General features: G+C 37.5%; 1 protein-coding gene across 1 annotated transcript in view; it reads right to left on the reverse strand.

Annotated features, from left to right (window-relative positions):
- Nucleotides 1-679: 679 nt before the first annotated feature.
- LOC130922226 (serine/threonine-protein kinase 4-like) overlaps nucleotides 680-24,872 on the reverse strand; it is a 31,434-nt gene continuing 7,241 nt past the window's right edge. The window contains exons 5-11 of the mRNA XM_057846850.1: nucleotides 23,502-23,666; nucleotides 18,191-18,358; nucleotides 15,721-15,858; nucleotides 15,526-15,642; nucleotides 13,978-14,164; nucleotides 9,397-9,527; nucleotides 680-2,946 (exon numbers count right to left, since the gene is read on the reverse strand). Coding sequence (XP_057702833.1) covers nucleotides 2,788-2,946; nucleotides 9,397-9,527; nucleotides 13,978-14,164; nucleotides 15,526-15,642; nucleotides 15,721-15,858; nucleotides 18,191-18,358; nucleotides 23,502-23,666 — 1,065 coding nt within the window. The 3' untranslated portion in view covers nucleotides 680-2,787. The remainder of the gene's footprint in view (nucleotides 2,947-9,396; nucleotides 9,528-13,977; nucleotides 14,165-15,525; nucleotides 15,643-15,720; nucleotides 15,859-18,190; nucleotides 18,359-23,501; nucleotides 23,667-24,872) is intronic.

The raw sequence follows: 24,872 nt of genomic DNA on the forward strand, positions 1-24,872 counted from the left end.
CAGATATAATAAGTACGCATGCCCCTCGGCCGTCCACTGCTTACTTTTGCCGAAAAGTCCGATCCAAAATACTGTAATGCCCCGGATGGGGGGAAGAAGGAGAGGAGTCTGTATTGGCTAACCCACTTTATTGTGGCAAATAAAGAAAAACAATAACAAAATAACAGCAGGCTTCCGTGACATGCGACCGCTACCTTGCTTCCCTGTACGTCACAGCTCGTCGTCCGAATGTTTCTTCATTGGGCCTCCAGAGTTATGGACATTACAATACACAATGAATAGGTTGCCGCTAGTTTGAAACTGACTTAATTTTTTTTTTTTTTGGTAAAAACATCTCTTTTGCACAGCGTGGCGGCCTTTATTTTGGTGTGGCGGTGCACCACACTAATTAATATGTAGGGGAAACCCTGAAATTATACTATGAAGTACAAGTATTCAATCACTTTATTACTCGTTATTCAATCTATTTATTACATTTTTACAGTATAATAGAAATAATATACGAGCATTAAAAAGTGTATACTGTTCAATGTTAAATACTTTATTAATTCTGTGTTTGGCACTCCTGTATATCCAAACAACAATATTGCTCGTGTTCCAATGAAACATTCGTCTTTTTTAATATTGTTTTCCTTTTGTCTTGTGAGCACCCAAGCAGCCCAATAAAAGCAACTTCAAGCCTGGTTTTCTCATCTTTATTTTCTTGAATGGCGCAAAAACATCAACAGCGCAACTTGCAAGCTCTATAAAGTCAATCTGCTCGTCAGACAAAAAGTTCAAGTTGCTTTTCAGGCGGAAAACAAAAAAGGACCTAAAAAGGCAATTGTTGCCTTCTTTTGCAGCAGTAAGACAAAAGCTCGTGCAAAACAAAATAATAATTCATCCCTTTAACATCCAGTGTTTTCGACTAATGTTCCCTTTTTCAAAAAGGCAGCAACAGTTAACTCAGTGGCTGCCATTGATGGCACTTGATGTCCCAAAAAAAAAAAAAAAAAAAACAACGAACAAGAAAATATAGTTATTTAGGCCAGGGTTGTAATTAGTGGGCCATCAATTTCATGTTTTTTATGTAAATAAAATTGAGGGCAAAGATTCATTGTCCGCAACTCATCACTATTTTTCCCCCTTTAATAAAATCTTTTTTAATTAAAAAAAAAAAAAAAAAAAAAAACTTTTTTTTAAATGCATCCAAAAATGAAAAAAAGGGTTTTATTAAAACTACATTAAAAAATGAAAACTATTTATATAACATGTCTGACCTATTTTTTTAAAATAGGGAAACAAAAAGCGAAAAAAATATTTAGTTCTCTCATTAAAAAAAATCAATGTGTCAATGTGTAAAAAATTAAGACCATGTTGCTGTTTTTCCAGTTTTTTTAAAACTAAAGCCAAAAATAAAAAGTAAATAAAGACAAAAACTAAAAGCAAAATATATTTTTTCCTTTTAAGAGGGGGGAAATAAAAATAATTTAAAAAAAAAAAAAAAAAAAGTTCTTTTCAGAGGGGGGAAATAAAAATGATTAAAAAAAAAAAAAAAAAAAAAACGAACAAGAAAATATTGTTATTTAGGCCAGGATTGTAATTAGTGGGCCATCAACTTCATGTTTTTTATGTAAATAAAATTAAGGGCAAAGATTCATTGTCCGCAATTCATCAGTATTTTTCCCCCTTTCATGAATTCTTTTTTTTTTTTTAAATAAAAAAAAAAAAACGTTTTTTTAATTGCATCCAAAAATGAAAAAAAAAAGGGTTTTATTAAAACTACATTAAAAAAATGAAAACTATTTATATAACATTTCCGACCTATTTTTTAAAATAGGGAAACAAAAATCGGGAAAAAATGTTTAGTTCTCTCATTTAAAAAAATCAATGTGTAAACAATTAAGACCATGTTGCTGGTTTTCTTTTTTTTTTTTTTGTTTTAAATTTTTTTTTACTAGAACCAAAAATAAAAAGTAAATAAAGACAAAAACTAAAAGCAAAAGACATTTTTTCTTTTAAGAGAGGGAAATAAAAATGATTAAAAAAAAAAAAAAATTCATTCTCCCATCTAAAATAAACGTCTATCCTTATCAATGGCAGGCAAAGACTTAACCAGCATTTTGACCCTGAGAAGCTTCCTGAAGTCCAAACGTCACACATGCATCAAAGCAACCAAAAAGCGACAAATGCGGTAGTCGTTCAACTTCCAAGACGGCGGCTCCCCCCAAAAAAAAAAAAAAAAAAAAAAAAAGCTGAAACGCTTCCAAAATAGTGCGCAAATCCACATTTCCAGACAAAAATAACTCACAAAAATACAAACCTGGGACCCAGAATGACTAGACGATGGCCACAAAATCTGATATGCTTACTACAAATAGTAAGCTGCTGCCGAAAAGTGAGGTATACTGCACGAAAAAAAAAGTGATTTTGTGGCTAACAAGCACATCGGGGGCAAATAATAAAATATGTAAGCAGAAAATCCTGTTTTCTTATGATAAAACACTCATTTGGAGCCACAAAGAAATTCAATGGCCACAAAGTACCATATTATGTTTTGCCACGAAAACATTAATTCGTGGCTACAAAACATAAGATCATGGGGGATGAAAGAGTATTTTCTGAGCACAAAATAGAATAAGTTCATGACAAAATTCATATATTAAATACTGGTGCCCCCCCCCCCAAAAAAAACATTGTATGTAATATGTATTTCCAAAAAATATTCATTTGTAGCTACAAAACATGACATCACAATATTTTGTGCCTTTGCCACCTGCCTGTGTAAAATCTTGCCATTGGACGAGATCACAAATTGCGCTGTCGCCGCTTCTTGGCCTCGATGGCGTCCAGGATGGGCTTCCTCTTGGCTCTGTAGCGCTGTCGGATTTCCTCCATCTCTTGCTCCATCTGTGGGTCCAAAGCAGCTAGCCGGGCGCGCAGATCCTCCGCTGTCCATGAGCTCACCTGCGGTCAAGGTAGATTTCACATATATACTAGTCCTTCTCAAAAAATTGGCATACTGTGATAAAGTTCATTATTTTCTGTAATGTACTGATAAACATTAGACTTTCATATATTTTAGATTCATTACACACAACTGAAGTAATACAAGCATTTTATTGTTTTAATATTGATGATTTTGGCAAAAAAGTCAAGTAAAAACAAAAATCCCCATCTCAAAAAAATTGCATATTTCATCCGACCAATACAAAAAAGTGTTTTTTGATACAAAATAGTTAACCTTCAATTAATTATATCAGCTATGCTCTCAATACTTGGTCGGGAATCCTTCTGCAGAAATGACTGCTTCAATGCGGCGTGGCATGGAGGCAATCAGCCTGTGGCACTGCTGAGATGTTATGGAGACCCAGGATGCTTCGATAGCAGCCTTAAGCTCATCCATAGTGTTGGGTCTGGTGTCTCTCAATTTCCTCTTCACAATATGCCACAGATTATCTATGGGGTTCAGGTCAGGAGAGTTGGCAGGCCAATTAAACACAGTAATGCCATGGTCAGTAAACCATTTACCAGTGTTTTTGGCAATGTGAGCAGGTGCCAGGTCATGCTGAAAAATGAAATCTTCATCTCCATAAAGCTTTTCAGCAGATGGAAGCATGAAGTGCTCCAAAATCTCCTGCTAGCTAGCTGCATTGACCCTACCCTTGATAAAACACACAAGACCAACACCATGGCTCCCGCTAGCCATGTTGAATAAACGTCTCCATTCTCTGCTCACGCTAATTACTTATCGCTTTAACAACGTCACGTCGGCCCGTCGCTGATTGGTCCACTCCGCTGTCTGTTTGCTGTGGCTTGCTCCGCCCTCGGAATTTGATCCGCCGGACGGTCGCCAGACTCAATCGCTGGAACAGCGGTGAGTCTGGTATAGACCCTACTCACGTGACGTCACAGCCACGCCCCCGCGCCATGTTGTCCGTATACTCGTCATGTTAATGCATTAGCGCTTCGTAAATTCCTCCTATTATGGCGTGTTTTTCTGCTCGTTAACATTAATAATCAAAATGGTGAAGTCGTGTGTGGCCGTCGGTTGCAAAAACAGAGAAGATAGACAGAGAGACTTGAAGTTTTACCGTATTCCGAGAGACCCGGAGAGGAGAGCGAGATTGACTGCTGCAATTCGACGAGAAAACTGGGCTCCAAACGACTACCACAGATTATGTAGTAGTCATTTTATATCTGGTAAGATGCATTTAATATATACTTAGAGGGTTTTGGGCTGACAACAACAATTAAGATCATTGCTAGGCTAATCGCCGACAACATACACACAGACGTTGTGAATGAACTACCTGAAAATATATAATTATAAGGGCATAATAAGACAGTTGTCATACAATTAATTTACAATTTCACTATTGAGGTCAAAAGCCAAAAAATAAATTCAACTAGGGACAATCTGGAGTAGTGCTATCGCACTCCATATTTATTACATATTATATATGTATGTAGTGAGAGTGCTATCGCTAAACCATATAAACATTAAAAGCCCTCGCTCCATTGACAAATGACATGAAATACATTAGACTTGACAGTGGATATTAGCAAGAACAAAAGATTTTGAATTGAAAATTTCGTAACTCACCTTCCCGAGCACAAGATTCCTGCCGAATTTTCGTGTACGAGGACCTGTTTCACCCAACCAGCAACGTAGCATTTATAAGCCTCCAAGCTCTTAAAGTTTTTCAAACTTTCGTGAGAATAGGCTGATTTTGTGTGGACAAGATAGTTGTAAATATCAGGGTCAGGTAAAGACGGCGAAGACAGCGGGTCGAAAAACATCGATTTAGGCATTAAATATGGATCTGGCGAATGGATAAACTGAAGCTTTTCCACATAACGCCTTTTATGCAACGCATCCAATGAGTTTACGGCGTCAGATAACACCGGGGCTTCCATGAATTGCTCTATAACTTGCACGACTAATTGAAAACAATGAAAATAGGTCTAAAAAATACGGACAATATGGCGGCCGGATACAGCGACACGTCATTTTGTGACGTAGGTGAGTAGGGTCTATATCCGACAAATTTGATCCAATTCCAATTCAAATCGACTGAACGTCTATGGCCGTCAGTGGCAGCCAATGCTAGGCGAAGAGATTTTGAGGCCTTTACAGGTCTCTTCCTGTTGATTTTGGGGCATTTACAGGTCACTTCCTGTTCTTTCTAAGGAATTTACAGGTGACTTCCTGTTCTTTCTAAGGAATTTACAGGTGACTTCCTGTTCTTTCTAAGGCATTTACAGGTTACTTCCTATTCATTTGGGGACATTCTTGAGTCACTTCCTTTTCAGTAACCCAAAATCAACAGGAGGTGACCTGTACAGTAAATGCCCACAAAATACTGAATGTGAAAGCTTTAGTTTCAGTGAAACTGATGGCGCTAGACGTCCAATCCAGTCAAATAAATTGGATGTCTAGCGCCGTCAATGGCAGTCAGTGAGCTAACACTATTCTAATGGAAAATGTTTGTAGCAACACAGGCATTAAACGCATGATCTGGAAATTTAATACCGACTGCAATCTTCGATTACATCGTAAACAATTGAAGAATTTGAATATCTTGGTTTTAAATTTAAGACTTTTTAAGGACCCGCTGGAACCCTGCTTTAAAGTCGCTCAGCGTTGGTTAACGGTGGCAATCTAACCAACCCAGGGCTCCAGATTAACATTTTTTTTACTAGGAGCACAGTGACCCCTAACTTAAAAATTTTAGGGGCGCAAGCAGAAGATTCAGGAGCGCAGACTGGAAATGGACATGCAAAAAGGAAGCATTTAAAGCCACACAATATGGGAAAGTTATTTCTGAATAAAAAATGAATAAAATTATCCTTATAGCACTTTTTGCATTATGTTCATATAAACCAAGCACATTTGTATCTTCTTAAACAAATAGCAATAGAATTCAACACTTTTGGCCTTTTCAAGACCAATTGAGAGCAAATGAACCACTCTGATCAAGATTAAAGAAGCTTCATTTCACCATCCCTGCTTAATCTCTCACTTCCCTTGGGAGAGAGACAACCTTTGCGACCACCTGCTGTCAACACTGTATTTGTCCCAAAATATTGCAACCCGTGCCTCATGCCTCCCAGCATGCACTGCAGCGCTGAGGATAAAAACATTTTCAAAGTTCATGTCCTGTGTTAATTATTTCGTCAGTTACCGATCATGTTGTTTCATTAATTGCTAGGTATGCTATTTAGTTTGTTGCTATGCTATTCAAATGATATTTTGTCCCGAATCTATCACCTACTAGTGGTAAACTAATTTTAATTCAAGCCAGAAGGATGATTGGATGTCTATCATCATCTCATCAAGTGCTCATCTTTTTACGGCAGTGTTCATAGCTGGCGGCCATTTTGGTTGGGCAACCAGCAGTTGGAAACTACATCTAGAAGAGTATTCACATCTAGAAGGTGTTGATAGTACACTAGTTCATTTACTGCATATGTGACATGCATAAGTCTTCCCCCAAGGGTTAAAAAATATATGGCGGAAAACACAGACACGACTGAAAAATCAGTTTCTGCTCTTGCACTCCTATTTAAAAGAAATTGCTGTATTTTAAGCCAAAACAACTGTTGTGTTTGATAGAACAATATGTCTTTGCATTAAGCCGCCAAACTATTTTTAATTTGCCCGTTTTACCCTGGAAACCCCCGTGTACCGATGTTGCGCAACCGTTTTTGTTTCAACCCAGCCATAAAACGAAGGTAATTCATTATTTTTAGCTCAGAATCATTAATTGATGTCTAATATTTTGTTTAAAAAAAAAAAAAAAAAAAAAAAAAAAAACACTTTAAAAAATTATTCACTCGCATATTTTAAACTTTTGAACAAATGACGTCCCAATGAAAAAAATGGCGTCTGTAAAAAAGTCACGGATATCTATCTACCTCATAACTATCGCTTAATTGTATTTTTTTTTGTTACTGTCGCATTTTCCCCATTATTTGTGATGACAAATAATCCATTCAAACAAAGACAAATTGAAAAAAAAAATGTTTAAAAGGGTAAATTTATGAAAAAGAACATCTCTGCGATTTCTGCATCGCGACATTTGCTCCCCCAAAATCCAGCTGTGGCCATTCACAGCTGTGTCTTGACATTCCGTGATACATGCTACATGGAGTTTTTGGATTGAAACAAGGTAAGTACGTGATAATCTCTCGTTAAAGTCATGGCGTCTGTAATTCTGCTCTGCAGTGCTCTCACCTCCAGATAGGGTTTTGCTGTTTAAAAAACTTTTATTTATAAAAAAATAAAAATAAAAAAATAAAAAAAAGTGCCCTCCTGTTCAAAATTTTTATTCCCCCAGAAAATTGAGACGATAAGCTTTCCAATGATGTGTCACACATGCATATCGGACAATTTTGAAAATTGGCCATATTGGGGGTCTCAGAGCGGAAATTTAAGTCACTTGAGTGTTATCCGCCATATGTTCAGAAAAATTCGTTGGTATTCATTTCATTTTTACCAGAGATCCACGATAATTATCGGTCCGATAATAGGAATTATGACGTCATCCCAATAAATCCAATAACATTATTTATTATCGGGCCTGTTAATATTAATTATGGCACGTAATTACTGTTCTACAGGCCTTATTTCTCCATTACTGAGTGATGAACCTTACTATGTCAATAAGGCAATGTTTGCATTTTACAGTGCTATGGTTACCCTTAAGTCAGTACTTCTCAAATAGTGGTGGAATAGGTGGCGCATGTGACCTCGGGGAACATGCTTTTTTTTTTTTTTGCCGTACTAGAATAAAGTGTACTTGCACATCCACTCAGTGGGTGGCAGTGGCGCTCTCATTTTCAGAGCGCGCACAGTATTTTTGAACCAAGCAAGAGCACACAGAAAAGAGATATGAAGAGCTATATAGGCCGTTTTCGAAAGCCGTTTTCCGGCCGGACTCAAGCAGCGACCCACTGTCTTCTCACGTGTCCGCCCGAGAAGTGCGATTTTCGACTTGGGATCGTCACAAAGACCGCCCTCACCTACGGTTCTCCCTCTGCCGCCGAGAATGCGCTTTTTTTCTGGCCGTTTGCATTTTGGCTTTGACTTTTAATACAGTGTGAGGTGAGGAAAGACCACTGTTTACTGTGTCTAAAAATTATTATAGCGGACAGGCGGAAGCCAAATCCATTACGACGCCACTTGAAGACATTAGATCCCAATCTCATTGATAAGCCGCTTGATTGTTTTCAGCGAAAACGTGCCGAATATTGCCAACATTCGTCCCGCTTTTTCAATGTTATATCAGTAAACCAATGAGCACTGTCAGCACGCTCAGTGCAAAATAACCCCACACCATTGCAAACATTGCAAAGCAGGTGAAACTGTGAGCAGCAAAAATAAAAATTGTCCTTCTGTCCAAAGACACTGTCGTTTTTCTTCTATTCAGTTTTTTTTTTGGCCACATTTTTTGGTATATTGTCCTGATGAGTTAATGTTTCTAATCAATTTGAATTTGTTACTATTTAGTGATTTTATTACATTTTATTTTTCAGTATCAAACGGTCAAAAATGTACCTTTAGTGTATTTTTAGTTTGGACGTGACTTTTTTATTTTTTTATTTTTTTATTTCAGACAAATTGATGCGCTTTAAGTCTTTTCTGTTACAAACAAAACAATGTTAATCAAGTTATACTTTATTATAAGTTGATCTATGTTACTTATTTTCTTTAATAGATAAAAAGGACAACGTTAGGCAGAGGCGTATTAATAATCGTTCTTTTATAGACCAATTACACTATTTACAGTGGCGGAAGAGAGTTTGGGGGGGGCGCAAAACATTTACGTCTTCCTTGGGGGGGGGGCGTAACAAAATAATTGAGAAGCACTGCCTTAAGTTATTAAGAGGCCTTTTGGTTATTGATAGGCTTGCTGTCCTATAATTGCCAGGTTAAGAAAGTTGTTTCATGGACAAAGACAACAAAAGTCTCCAATACCTGTTGGGTTTATGTTTGTTTTAGTTCTGTGCTTATTGTTCAGAGGCACACATCGTCAATGATATTGACTGATCGATTGTGATTGACTCAAATTATAGTTATTTGAAAAAACTGATATGGGCACTTTATTTGAAGTCATAACTGTTCTTGTCTTTGTTTTGTTTCATGTCATGAAATTCTGGTTAGGTCAAAGGCAAATCTATGCTGAATCCACCACTAGTATTTTGTACCTACAGGTGTTGAAAAACTCAGGTGAATTTACATTTATATTATCGGTTATCATATCGGTCTTAAGGAGCAGGAAGTTATCAATATCGGTTTCAAAAAATATATATCATGCACCCCTAATTTTTATATTTATTATTACCCGTATTTCTAAAACAAAACATTTTTTGTTGACACTGCTGACATTTGACAGCGCTCGCCCCACTTACCAAGCGGAGATCAGCTTCCGATAGCACTTTTGACGCCTGGCTTCCATTTTGACTGCTGGCCTCCTCCTTCTCTTTCTGCTCAAAATATTCCAGGAAGGACGGCTTGGAAGGCGGCGAGCTCTCGTCCGTTCCTAACACAAAAACAGGTGCAAAATAAAACACAGTAGACGCAATTGACAGCAAGGGACATCCAATCCAACTGAGAACAGCTTTTGTATGCTAAACTTTCATGTTTTTAGTGATTTGCTAACTCCAATAACACATATGCTGAAATCTATACAAGTACATAATCTGAGTGTCAAATGCTTTTAATCTGAGTGTCAAATGCTTTGACCTCTCGGGACGCATTAACTCGTTGAATGGTTGTTGACAGGCCTCCCGGTCCAAATGGATCTATAGCTGTCAATGGCAGCCAGTCTTTCAAGTTTAAGGAAAGAAAAAAGTGCTTAAAAGACTAAAATATTCAAAATAAATTCAAACTTAAATTTCAGTGAAAAAAAAATTTTTAAAAATCCATGTTTTAAAAAAACTAAAATATTTTAATTTTCAAAAGTATTACAGTAGGTGAAAAAAAAATCCAAATGGAAAAACCACAACAATAAAAAAATAATCATTAAATATATTTCAAATGTGAAAAAAAGATTGTTAAAAAGAAAGTAAATTCCAAATTTAAAAAACAAATTCCAAGAATAAAACAATAAAACATTTAAAAAGAATTCCACATAAAAACCATAAAAAAAAAACAATGAAAATTAAAAATTAAAACTAACTATATATTATACAATAAAATTAAAAATGAGAGAAATACATTCAATTATGTAAAAAAATAAGTATTACAAGAAAATACGAAATTCCAAATTAAAAATAATTTTTAAAAATTCACTAAAGCATTTTAATTTTTGAAAAAAAATTAAAACAAATGAGAAAATTATTTAGACCTATTATATATTATATATTTGTTATATATTATATATAAATATATATATTGGCTGCCATTGACATCGCTCGTGGTCCAATCCTCTTGGACTGGATGGTGGGTCCAAATACATTTCTTTCCCTCAGACCTGATGGGAATCGGCGCATTGCGATGGTGCGGCCGGTAACCCGATCTCCACATCGATACGGGCCCACTATTTCGGGACTCGCTTTCCGTTTTATACTGTGCATGTAACTCGAAACGTTCCTTTTAGGGCGGCAAACGGACACTTTGATTATTCATGAGAGCTCACCAATCCATGCCATGTGCTTACACTTGAATATCACCGACGGTTCTTTAATGTGATATACATAATTAATGGGTTACAAGTGCACTCAGTTGTGTTTAACTCATTTGCTGCCATTGACGACGCAGTCGTTCATAAGTTGCCAATCCTCCCATTTCAAATGGATTGGACATCTACTAGTGATAACCTCATTTATAAAATCTTGTTTAAAGTGTGATGTTTTGTCGTTTGTTAATATTAGCTGTTTTTTAAAATATACATTTTGAAAATATTTACAGATTTACTGTTTTTGCCCCAATTTTTTAAAAAAAATGAGTAGAAATCTTTTTGAAGTAATTTTAAGACAATAAAATATTTGTACATTTTTAAATAAAATTAAACAACATTTTCAAATTCCAACTTTCCTTTTTTTTGAATTAATGATTTTTTTTTACTAATTTATTGGCTGCCAATGACAGCAATAGACGTCAAATTTGCTTAGACCGGGAGGGCAATCTTTTACTGCTATTTTTCATATTTATTGGATAGTTTTTGCTCTTTTTTAAATTAAATTTTCTATATGTATATATTTTAAATCATTAGATTTTTTTTAAAAACTCTTTAAAGTAACACTTTTTATGAAAAGATTTCCCCCCCCCCCTTATTTTTCCTTTTTTTAAGTATTAAAATATATATTTAAATTAACTAGCCTCAAAAAAGGTTTTCAACCATTTTGATAGATTTGTTTATTGGCAGACAATTAGTTGATTAACTGCACACGTGGGAACTCATTAAAATAAAATAATAAAATAAAATAAAAAAGTCAGCGTTCTTATATGCTTCTAGAACAAGTAGATTTCTCCCTTGTGACGGTCAATGAGCTAAGTGCGCCCTCTGGTGGGCGCTCACAACAAACGCCGACTGGAAAGATTAGCATGATATGCTAATGACTACTGCCAACACCCCTACTTCAAATGGATTGGACGCCTAGCACCATCAATGGCAGACAATGAGTAATTATCAGATGCTTTGACTTGATAAAATAAAAAATGGTTGTGAAATAAACTACTTATGATTTGATTTTAATGTCAATGCATTGACAATGGACTTAGCTTCATTTGCTGTTTCTGATTGTGTATCATATTGCCTCTGCAAAGCCCTTTGAGACAACATTGTTGTGATCCAGGGCTATACAAATAAAATTGAATTGAATTGAATTGAACTTTGATGGGAATGTTGCCCCTACCAACACAGCCGCTCTAAAGCTGCGTTGGAAGTTGGAAGTCTATGTGCCCTGAACAACTTCACGTTTTTATAACATAAATATAAGTTATATAACATTTTGCATTCCTGAACGCACTGTGTGACTGACGAGAGAGAGGGAGGTCCGGTAGAGTGGGAAGTTTTTATTTTTATCATGTTTTTGGCGTAGGCTACGGTGGACAGTAGTCGTACTGTGTTGCACAAGTTCAGAAATAAATGATTAAAAACCTGACGACGCAGGCGACTTCCTTGCTGATGTTACAATATAATAATACTAATAATTAGAGATGTCCCGATCGGGTCCGAGCACGTCATTTTCAAAGTATCGGAATCGGCAAAAAAATATCGGCCATGCCTTTTTTTAATATACATATATTTTTTAATTAAATCGTTTTCTAATTTTATTTAGCGTTACAGACATAATATGTTACACTCATTCAGAGTCTTTAGTTTAGGCTTAAGGTAGGGTTATAAAATTTGATCCGGTAACGGCGGTAATTAATTTTTTTAAAAATGTATCACGTTAAAATATTTAACGCAATTAATGCATGCACTGCCCGACTCACTCACTCATTGTTGCGCTCAATCTGTAATGGCGCAGTTTTACCTGTATAGAGAGTTAAAGGCAGCGTAAAATGAGTAGAGTGAATTTTGGCAGCCTTTGGAGCCTTTTTTTAATTGGCTAAAGCCTTACAATCCCTCTCCCTACGATTAGAAATATAATGGGAAGCAATGTGGGGAAACAAGGTAGCAACTGATCTTTTTCTTAACACCTTATGTTATTTCCCAACGCAGAAAAGATATATCAATTAGCACTACGCACAGTCATGGTTCCACTTCCCATCATGCATTTGGGCATGGCTACAGTATCATTTACTGAAAGCTCAACAAATACACTAGATGGCAATATTTAGTCACAATATACAAAGTCACAAGTCTTTCTATCCGTGGATCCCTCTCACAGAAAGAATGTTAATAATGTAAATGCCATCTTGAGGATTTATTGTCTTAATAAACAAATACAGTGCTTATGTACTGTATGTTGAATGTATATATTCGTCAGAGTTTTATTCATTTTTTTCTTAATGCATTGCCAAAATGTATGTGATCGGGAAAAATTATCGGGAATGATATGAATTGAATCGGGAGCAAAAAAAAAAGCAATCAGATAGGGAAATATCGGATTCAGCAGATACTCAAGCTAAAACGATCGGGATCGGATCGGGAGCAAAAAAACATGATCGGAACAACCCTACTAATAATAAATCGGAAATAAGAAAGCGTTTTTATTATCATCTTTACTTATAGAAACCGGCTTTAGGGAGACTGGCCATATTGTTGAGCCAGTTCACTCACCATGCTCATATTTTTCTATCATTTGCTTTTTAATTTCAATGGTAAGTCACCCTTTTCTACCGGCAGAACTAACCTTCTTTGGACCCATGTTGATTTCTCTCACAAGAAAATCCGCCGTGCGTCAGTCTTGCGGGAAAACAATGAAATTGAGACTTTCTTATAAATCTTTGTATTTCGAACATGTCATGTCGAGACAAATGACGAGTCAAATTTTACGTCGGATGTCGAAAGGATCGTATGTCGAGGTACCACTGTACTGATAACAGTATTACTTCAATCTCCTAATTTTAGGCCAAAAGTAGTTTGGTGTTGATAAGTCTCAGCCCATGAAACCAAACATCTGGTTCACGTAACGTTACAACAAGCAACAAAATGACTTTAATTTCGTAATACTATGGTTTTTATCCTTTAATTCTACGATATATGAATTAATTATCATAATATTACGACTTTAATCTTGTAATACTACAACTTTTCTCTCATAATATTACGATGTTTGACTTCATTCTCGTAGTATGGCGACTTGTATCTCCTAATATTTTGACTGTTGTTTGCTTTTCATTGGACTTTTGTTTACCGGATATTGAGGAAGGCTCCAACAACTTGAAGTCACATGAATGAGAAAACATATGCGATTGGCCACTTCCTGGCAGCAAATGAACGTTCATTCATCCGTTGCCACTCTCTCATTTCAAATGGATTGGATGTCTAGCACCGTCGATAGCAGCCATTTTGTTTTATCTTTTAAAAAAGGTTGTACTTTTCATGGTGCCTGCCTCCTCCTCCTCCTCCTCGTCGTCCTCCGAGTTGATGATCATGGTCCCCAGCTGCGACCGCACGGTTCCCGTCTGGTCCTCAAGGGAGTCTGGCCGAACCACGCTTCGCATGGTGGCCGAGTCGCCAGACCCCGCTCTCACCATGGTGCCCTGGTCCACTTCGTCCTCGTCCTGAAACCAGAAAAATAAACAAACTTCACTATAAAAAAAGTCAATGTATTTTCAGTTTTTAGCATTTTCAGTTTGTTTTTTTCAGTCCAAGGTTGTTTTTTATTCAGTCTGAAATCTGGCCGAAATAAAAACAATGAGGAAAAGTTAAATTATTGTGTTTTTTTATTGTTCTTAATTGTTTTTAAATTTTTAAACATTTATCTGTTATACAATTATATATATATATATATATATATATATATATATATATATATATATATATTTTTTTTTTTTTTAAGAGATGTCCCGATCGACGTAATTTTCAAAGTATCGGAATCGGCAAAAAATATCGGCCATGCCTTTTTTTAATATTTATATATATTTTTTAATTAAATCGTTTTCTAATTGTATTTAACGTTACAGACATAATATGTTACACTCATCCAGAGTCTTTAGTTTAGGCTTAAGGTAGGGTTATCAAATTTATCCCGATAACGGCGGTAATGAATTTTTTACAAAATGTATTACGTTAAAATATTTATTATTATTATGATTTATAATATATTAACGCAACTAATGCATGCGCTACACGATCCACTCACGCATTGTCACGCTCAATCTGTAATGGCGCCGTTTTACCTATATAGAGAGATAAAAGGCAGCGTAAAATGAGTACAGTGAATTTTGGCAGCCTTTGGAGCCGTTTGTTAATTGGCTAAAGCCTTATAATCCCTCTCCCTACGATTAGAAATATCATGGGAAGCAATGTGGGGAAACAAGGTAGCAATTGATCTTTTTCTTAACACCTTATGTTATTACCCAACGCAGAGAAGATATATCAATTGGTAGCACTACGCATGCACTACGCACAGTCATGGTTCCACTTCCCATCATGCATTTGGGCATGGCTACAGTATCATTTACTGAAAGCTCAACAAATACACTAGATGGCAATATTTAGTCACAATATACAAAGTCACAAGTCTTTCTATCCGTGGATCCCTCTCACAGAAAGAATGTTAATAATGTAAATGCCATCTTGAGGATTTACTGTCATAATAAACAAATACAGTACTTATGTACTGTATGTTGAATGTATATATTCGTCCGAGTTTTATTCATTTTTTTCTTAATGCATTGCCAAAATGTATATGATCGGGATAAATGATCGGGATTGATTGGAATTGAATCGGGAGCAAAAAACAGCAATCAGATCGGGAAATATCGGGATCGGCAGATACTCAAACTAAAACGATCGGGATCGGATCGGGAGCAAAAAAACATGATCGGAACAACCCTAATATTTTTAAAACCTACAAAAAAAGAACAATGTCAAGGGCAGTGAGCGACTTAACAAAACATTTTTTCCTGCGGCAACATACAGAATTGTCATCGTCATCCTCTTGCTCCGCCTCTTGGCGTTTGGCTTTGATGTCCATGGCGTCGCTGATGAGTGCTCTGAGGATGCTGGCGGGCTTGGCCGCCTTGATAAAAGCATGCTAGAGAAGAAGAAAAAAAAAAAGTCAAAGTCACTGTTTCTTGTGGCCACGCCGATGGAGTTTTAGAGTAGTAAATACCTGCAGCAGTTGTGTGGCGGTGGCCCTGTTCTCCGGGTTCTTTACCAAACACTGGCTGACAAAATCGCGGAATTGCGGTGACCACGCGTCCGGCTTGCGCAAACTGGGCGGGGGGTTGCTGGGGATCATGAATATGGCCTAACAAGTTTTGGAAAAATATTTTTACAATTTTGTACAGTTTTTTTTTTAATTACATTGAATTTAAAAATAAATGTTAATTATTTGTATTTATACAGTGCCCTCCATAATTATTGGATTTATTATAATGTGTTTTTTAGCTTCTAACAATTTTTTCCCCTAAATAATATGGGACCTCAATGGAAAAAAAAGAGAAAAATCCAACCTTCAATACAAGTGCATTTATTCAGTGGGGGAAAAAATCCCACATAAAGAAATAATTATTTGACATCAAATAATGTGTATCACAATTATTAGCACCTCTGGTGTTAATACTTTGTACAACCCCCTTTTGCCAACAAAACAGCACCTAATCTTCTCCTATAATGTTTCACAAGATAAGAAAAGACAGAAAGAGGGATCTTCAGCCATTCCTCTTTGCAGAATCTCTCTAAATCATCCAGAGACCTGGGTCCTCTCCTCAGTACTTTCCTCTTCAGCTCACCCCACAGGTTTTCAATGGGGTTGAGGTCTGGGGACTGAGAAGGCCATGGGAGGAGCTTGATTTTGTGTCTGGTGAACCATTTCTGTGTAGATTTGGCCATATGTTTAGGGTCATTGTCTTGCTGAAAGACCCAGTGACGACCCATCTTCAGCTTTCGGGCAGAGGGCAACAGATTTTCCATTAAGGTCCCATATTATTTAGAAGAAAAAAATATAATTAGAAGCTAAAAAACACATAATTATTATAAATCCAATAATTATCGAGGGCACTGTATTTATTATTTTGTATAGTATGCTTTTATTTTACTCAATTTTTTTCACTTCCCTAATTTTTCAAAAACAGGATTGATATTAGCATTTTTTAAAAACATGTATTTCCATTTTTATTTATTTGCACATTTTTGAATTGACTTTTTTCCAATGTCAAGAACAATTCCAATTCAAATGCCATTGACAATAGATTTCCAATTTATTTAAACTGAGAGAACTGACTCATATTTCAGTGCCATTGACAGCGCGAGATGTCCAATCCATTTTGACTAGGGCAGCCCCCTCAATCTAAATGGATTGGACGTCTAGTGCCATCAATGACAGCCAATGAGTTTCCCCAAATCTTTTTTTTTTTACAATTTTGTAGTATTAATTAAAAAAAAAGATAAACATTTAAAGTATTTGTATTCATCTATCCTAAATAGATAAGGATGGGTCAACATGACAACTGCCATTGACAACAATGGGAGGACTAGCTGGGAATACTCATTTTTTAGTGTCATTGACAGCGCAAGACACTCCCAGTCTAAATGGATTGGACATCTCACGCAATCAATAGCAGCCAATGAGTGAAAATGAAAAAAAAAAAAATTACTGAAAAATCAAAATCATCCCAAAAAAATAAATAAATAAAAAAAACCACAAAAAACAGGAAATCAATAGCTTAAATATTAACTTAATATTGAAATGAAAACTAAAATCAACTAAAAATTCAAATAAATGTAAAAATAACTACAAATTGAGATGCAGGTCGAACAAATTACTAAATTCGGGGGAAAAAATTGCATGTAAATAAATGCATGCTGAAATACTGTAGATCAGGGGTGTCCAAACTTTTTGCAAAGGGGGCCACATTTGGTGTGGTAAAAATGTGGGGGGCCGACCTTGGCTGATGTCCTTTACGTAGAACGATATATTTAAGTAAATTTTAGCAAGCCACATTTGCTTTACTATTTTTTTTTTAATTAATAATTTCAACAATCTCGCAACTAGCCTTTGTAGCGTTCTCTTTCGACTCTTGTGAAACACTGCTGCTGTGAAATTAAACTAGCCTCAAGTTGCTTCAATTTCTCGCTGTGTATCTTCCCGCTAATCTTGTCATACATGTTAGCGTGTCTTGTTTGGTAATATCGCCTCACATTGAGCTCTTTAAAAACAGCAACTGTCTCTTTGCAGATGAGGCAGACACAGTTGTTGCGTATTTTAGTAAAGAAATAGTCCAATTTCCACCTATCTTTGAAGCGCCAGCCAGCCCAGTCAACTTTTTTTTGTTAATTGTCGCCATTTTAGAAAAGGAGTAAAGTGTCACATGGGGTAATGTTGCTTAGAGTGCTGCTGCCTTTTAGTGGGTAAATGAGGAGCAGCATTTAGTGTGTAAGCTACTTCATATGCTGGTAACAGTACTGCTGACCAATTTATTAAGTCTGTGTGCGGGCCAGACGTTATTGATTCTATGACAGAGGCTGGGGGCCTGATGAAATTTGACCACGGGCCGCATTTGGCCCCCGGGCCGGACTTTGGACATGTCTGCTGTAGATCAAAGTTGTAGAATAAAATTTGATTCAATTGGGCGACTGACCCTCATGGGGTGGATGTCGGCGTAGGGCGGCTTGCCCTCGGCCATCTCCACAGCAGTGATGCCCAGCGACCAGATGTCTGCCACGCAGTTGTAGCCCATCTCCTGGATCACCTCGGGCGCCATCCAGAAGGGCGTCCCAATTACAGTGTTCCTCTTGGCCATGGTGTCCTGCCGGCGGAAACGCAACAGAGATGTCAGACCCGCTGTTGTCACCATATTAAAATTTTCAACTCTATTTCCATGCCCAAAAAAAAAAAATACTCGCTCCAATTTTCAATACTACACCCTTGGTCAAACATTTTGAGACACATCACCATTCAGTTGGACGAGAAAATCAGGAAGAAAATGGATGGATGGATAACATGCCTCAAAACTTACAATTATTTATTTATTTTTTACATTCCCCCCCCCCCCCACCCAAAAAAAATCCGCACGTTTCCCCAGAGTTAATAGGAAGTGACCTGAAATGTACAGCAAGTAACTCCGCAATGCCCTAAAATGATCAGAAAGTGACCCAGAAATGCCCTAAAATTAACAGGAAATGATCAAAAGTGTACAAGAAGTAATTTTTTGCCCCTGCATCTGTACTTTTCCTTTAGTAAAAAACAAAGTGACAGGGCTTCAGACTGCGACCAACTGGTTGCATTTTGATACCAAAATTAGAGCCAGTATTTTAGAGCCAGAGTATTTTTTTCATCTACATCTACATGCGCAACCAGTAACATTGCAGGATAAACGAAATCCGCAAAGTAGTAGTTTAAATAAAAACATTTTTTAAAATTTGGGGGTGTTTTCATGTATTTATTCAAATTTAGCATTGGAAAGAGATCCATATCAGACATGACTTTTCCCTTTTTTTCCCCCCAAAGTATAATTCTTCATTGAGTGAGTCCTCCCAAATCAATTCATGCTGCTTAGACCAGCACATGACACAACGAGTTGCCATAGCGACCACAGCCAATGTTTAAAAAGCTAAACGAGGCGGCAGCCTTTGAAAGGTACCGGTCGTTTTCTGGCCACTTCAAAGCAGCTCCCTTGTCACTCATAGTTTACTTTAACAAGCAGTAGCTGCCTGGTGAGAAAGAAACGCTTCAGGCGGTAGAGTGAAGAGGCTGTACGTGATCGGATGGAAAATCTCTATAAAATCAAGCATTTTTTTTTTTTTTATTTGAAAAAAATCTGCGATGGACTGAAGGTGCGATGTTTGAAGCGCGAAGTAGTGAGTGATTATTATATTTATTTATTGTCATGAATGGGACACTCTGCAACCATTTTACAGCTGATTTTCCCTAAAAAACAAAAATCCCATGTTAACCTAATTTCTCAGCAGTATACTGGTCAATGTCAAAACTGATTGAGAATAAAATATAGGTTCATAACTTTGTGATTTTATGCATTTATTATGAAAGTATCGGTTTAACAGTGAAAATTATGTAGGGGTGCAACGGTTCAGTTAGCCCACGGTTCGGTTTGAACCTCGGTTTTGGGATCAAGGTTTCAGTTCGGCTTTGGTTTGCGTTTTTTTTTTTTTTTTAACTGCCTTTATTTTGCTTTTAAAAAAATGAAATAAACACTTAAAATGTAAACATTTTCGACTGTTAAAATGCCTCTTAACTCTTTGGCTAGTGTAGTGACAGACTACCGAAATATACACACAGTAGTAAAAACGTTACTTGGCAAAGTAACTGGTGAGACCTTTCATGTTTTTTTTTCCATTTAAGGGGGGAAAAAAAAAAACATAGTAACCTTTGCTATGTTTGGAGGTCATTTAATGTTGTGAATCAACCGTTAAAGTTGATAAAATTGCTCCCGCTTTTGCATTAGTTCCCTTCTGTCTACTTTCGACGTGAAAAATTTAAAACTGTTTCATCCTTTAATGATAGACTCAAGTCAAGATTTCGCCGATTTAGGAGTATTTTAGATAAAAAGTTGCTTAGGTTCGCTTGGAAGGTTTACTACAACACAGCCTTTCTGAGAAGTTTACTGCATTAAAATGGCGGCTGTTTACTAACGCTACTGAGTCTGTCATTTCGCATGTAGTTCTATATGCATGAGATATCTAGGCGTAGATTGTATTCTGTAGTCAGGAAATATTGGAGCCACCTCGTCTAGCATCGCGTTTGCTACAGCGTCTCAACAAACACTCTTCCCTCTCCGTGTCTGACTTTTTCTCGCGTCATTCAACCAACGTATTAACGAACATTGTCTCGTTGCAGAAACGGTGACCAAATCCGAATAGATGAAAAAAAAAAAAGAAACGTAATGCACAAAAAACGTGCAGATTTTGAACGTAACGTACGGCGTACACATTTAAAAATCAGAGCTCACTTGTACAAATTACGACGAGACCGTACAACTTGACAGGTATGAATTATAGTGGACCGTCACAGTTAGGTAGTAACACTCTGTAGCACAGGACAACCAACAATCAGTGGTCAGGGCGAAACGATGTGCTTTAGCGAAATCATCTTCGATGGCTTTGCATGCCATTTCATAAATGTCGGGGATTACGTTGTTGGAAGAAATATGTCCGCGAGGGAACAATGTAACACGGGTCAAGCGTTGCAAACAAATTAACGAAGCCCGTCGTGTGTTTTCACTGGTGTCATCTTCGGGGTTGTCCTGCCCTGAGAAAGTGATATCTGTGGGTGATGCAGGCTGAGGTGCCGGAGACATGTTATAAAAGTGTCGCCATTAGCATGGGGACCAAGCGCCGAGCAATGCTTGCAATTTATTATTTTTTTCAATATTTTCTCTCCCTCCGCATTGTAGTAGTCCACGGGGAAACCAAAATGTTGCCACACCGCAGATTTGAAAGAAGCCGGTGCCTCCTCAAAATTCGGTCTCTCCACCGTTCGCCATAGCGATTTCTTTCTTGTTTCACTTCAACTTAGCTCGTAAGCGAGAGAGGGCGTTACTCGGCCTCTATTACACAGGAGCTTGACAGCGATCTGACATTTACTTGCGGGCGGGAATTTCTCCACAGCGGTGCTTCAGACAGGCACACAGAGCTCGATCAATTCATTCCACAAGCGTTCGGAATACATTAATTGAAAAACCGAAAAGGCGCGGTTCATAAAGGCGTATTGAACCGTACAGGGCGAACCGAACGGTTCGGCTTTGAACCGCAAACCGTTGCACCGCTAAAATTATGCTATATACAGTGGGGAGAACAAGTATTTGATACACTGCCAAACCCATTGGCAGTGTATCAAATACTTGTTCTCCCCACTGTATGTCAATTTACAGTGTGCGCCCGATTCTTCTTGCTTCATTAAAATTTAAAGTTAACTGGATCCACGAATAGAAAGACTTTTATTTCTTAAAAGATAAATGTTAGTACAAGTTGTTATAGTTTGATATTGAAACCCCTCTTGATGTTTTAGTTTTTATGCAATTTGTAAAATTATTTTAACTACTAGGTCGCCATTGTTGATGACGTCGCCGGGCGGTAACGTCACAGGGCCACGCTGCCAGAATTCCACTTGTCACTCTTTAAAAAAAAAAAAAAAAAAAAAAAAAAAAAAAAAAAAAACGTGTCACTCTTTAATTACTAGAAACTGCAATTTCTGGAGAAATTACTCTGGGTCTTTGATGTGTGGCTATACAGATCTTATATCCGCCCAGGTTGGTTTGCTAACATTTCGGGGACAATATCAGGTCACTTCCTATTAATTTGGGGACATATTGGGGGCGTAGCCTGGTCATATCAGGTCATTTGGGAACGTTTGGAGGCGTGGTCTAGTCAAATCCAGTCATTTGGGGATGTTTGGGGGGCGTGGCCTAATCATATCAGGTCGTTTGGGAAAATTTGGGGGGCGTGGCCAAGTCATTTTTGGTCATTTGGAACATTTGGGGGGCGTGGCCTAGTCATATCAGGTCATTTGGGAACGTTTGGAGGCGTGGTCTAGTCAAATCCAGTCATTTGGGGATGTTTGGGGGGCGTGGCCTAATCATATCAGGTCGTTTGGGGGAAATTTGGGGGCGTGGCCAAGTCATATCTGGTCATTTGGAACATTTGGGGGGCGTGGCCTAGTCATATCAGGTCATTTGGGAACGTTTGGGAGGCGTGGCCTAGTCATACCAGGTCATTTTGGGACGTTTGAGGGGCGTGGCCTAGTCATAAGTCATTTGGGAACGTTTGGGGGCGTGTCCTACTCATATCAGGTCATTAAGGGACGTCTGGGGGCGTGGCTTAGTCATATTAGGTCATTTGGGAACATTTTGGGGGCGTGGCCTGGTCATATATGGTCATTTGGGAACATTTGGGGGGTATGGCCTAGTAAGGTAGTGATTTAAATACGCCACAAGGTGTCAAAGGGGAGTTTTACATTAATTAGGGATTAAATCCATGAGTACAGATTTTCCCTTGACGCTGCAGTTTCTTTAATCCACAGTAGGAGAGAGAAAGGAGAGTGGACACAGGCATTCAGATTCGTAGCCCGGACCGCGCCGTTTATTGGCATGAGCATCGGCAACTCTTTCACAACACACATAAGTATCATATAGTGAAAAAACTACAAAACTAATACTCATAGTTCTCAAAAAATGTCACCAAGAAGAAAAGTGCTTCAATCTGTATTACTGAGGCCCTATTCTCACAGTTAACACAACAATGCAAAGAGAACTGGCATTCACAATCAAAATAGATGCGCAAAATACACATAAAATTTACTCAGACTTGGGTCAAACTATATTTAAACATTTTAGCAACTCCTTTCGCTCAACAAATACACTGGCTGACAATATTTAGTCACAATACACAAACTATAATGCTGGGAGCCATTTTCAGGAGTATTGTGAAAACAACACTCAAATGAACGTGAATCACAATTTACCCAGTCTAAAAAGAAACAGGGAGCTACGGCATCAGTAAAGGGACAAAACGCACTCATTGGCTTGATGTCTTATTAATGTAAAACTCGCCATTGACACCTTGTGGTGTATTTAAATCACTACCTTACATAATTACAGTGACTGTGAAGTACGGCAGCGTGACCCTGTGACGTCACCGCCCAGCGGCGTCAACAACAGTGGCGAGCTTCTAGTTTTTTTTTTTTTTTTTTTTTTTATTTTACAAAATTTATTAAAACGAAAACATTAAGAGGGGGTTTAATAACAAATTATTATTACTCGTACTAACATTTATCTTTTAAGAACTACATGTCTTTTTATCCGTGGTTACCTTTAAGGGCCACTGTGCTACTAGTAAAAAATGTTAGTCTGGAGCACTGAGCGAGTACTTCAAAAACTCTGGTTCCGTCAATGGCCTGTGGTGAGGAAGGCCCGCAAATCAGGTAGGAGCGCTCACCGTTAGCTGACCGGCTACGCCAAAGTCAGCCAGCTTGGCTTGGCCCTCGGCGTTGAGCAGAATGTTTCCAGCTTTGATGTCCCGGTGGATTTTCCTCATGAAGTGAAGATACTCCAGACCCTTCAACGTCGACTGGAGGATGCTGGCCATCTCATCTTCTGTCAACTACACACACAAAAAAAACTGTGACATACTGCATACAGTATAGAGCAACACATGTGCCAAGTGCCCTGGAGAGGCGAATGAACAAATGTTGGTTGGTTGTCATTATTTTTGACAAAAAATGCCCCAAAACTAACAGGAATAGACCCAAAAAATACAAGAAGTGACTCAGTATGCTCCAAAATCCTCATATATGATCCCACATTAACAAAAAATGACCAACCAGTGTCCCAAAAGTTGTGTCCCAACAGGAAGTGACATGGAAATGCCCCAAATTCAACAGGATGTGACCAATGAACAGAAAGCGACCCAGAAATACCCTAATATCAACAGGAAATGATCCAAGATCTACAGGGAGTGACAATGGAATAACCTAAAATATAGAGGAAGTGACCCAAAACCAAAAGAAAGTTGGCCTAAAATCTCTAAAAATCAACAGAATGTGATCAAAGAACACAAACCAACCCGGAAACATCCTACTATCAAGAGGAAATTATCTACAATCTACAGAACGTGACCTAGAAGTACCTTTAATTTCACAAAAAAAGGGACCTAAAATTAACTCATTGCCTGCCATTGACAATGACAGATGTCCAGTTCATTTAAAGCAGAAATGTGAAGTAATTTCATGACATGCCAAATAGGGTCACAAGTAAAGTAATTAAACATTCTCCAACAAATAAAGCACGAAAAAAATAATTTATATGTTGTATATTTAACAAAATAATCGCGTTTCCGAAGTTCGAGCCTGAAAGAGGACGAACCCGGAAGTGATGCGTCAAATCGCAGCGATGGCAGCTCCATACATACGGCGGCCATACAAAGCCCTTCAAACAATGATTCAAACAGAGATATAAGCGATAGATCGAGCGCAAGGGAGGAGATCCAAGTTTTTGAAGAGTTGGAGGAAGAAGAGGAGGTTGGAATTTTATGTTGGACCAAACATGTATTAGCCAGACGCTAATCAGGATGCAAACAATGTGCCTAGACAACCTGACATGGAATGGATACAAGACCCATCTGATTACAAGATTGGTAAGATATAGGCTGTTATTATTTTCATGATTTGAAGATGCAGGCATTTGCACATAATTTTATGTTTTTGTCTATCTGATGACATTGTTAAAAAAAATAATAATCAGACTTCATGTTCATTTCGGCAGATCCGGCAGCTCTTGTGCATATAAAATAATATAAAAACGTTGGAGG

This window comes from Corythoichthys intestinalis, chromosome 9, assembly GCF_030265065.1.
Source record: "Corythoichthys intestinalis isolate RoL2023-P3 chromosome 9, ASM3026506v1, whole genome shotgun sequence".
NCBI classification, from domain to species: domain Eukaryota; kingdom Metazoa; phylum Chordata; class Actinopteri; order Syngnathiformes; family Syngnathidae; genus Corythoichthys; species Corythoichthys intestinalis.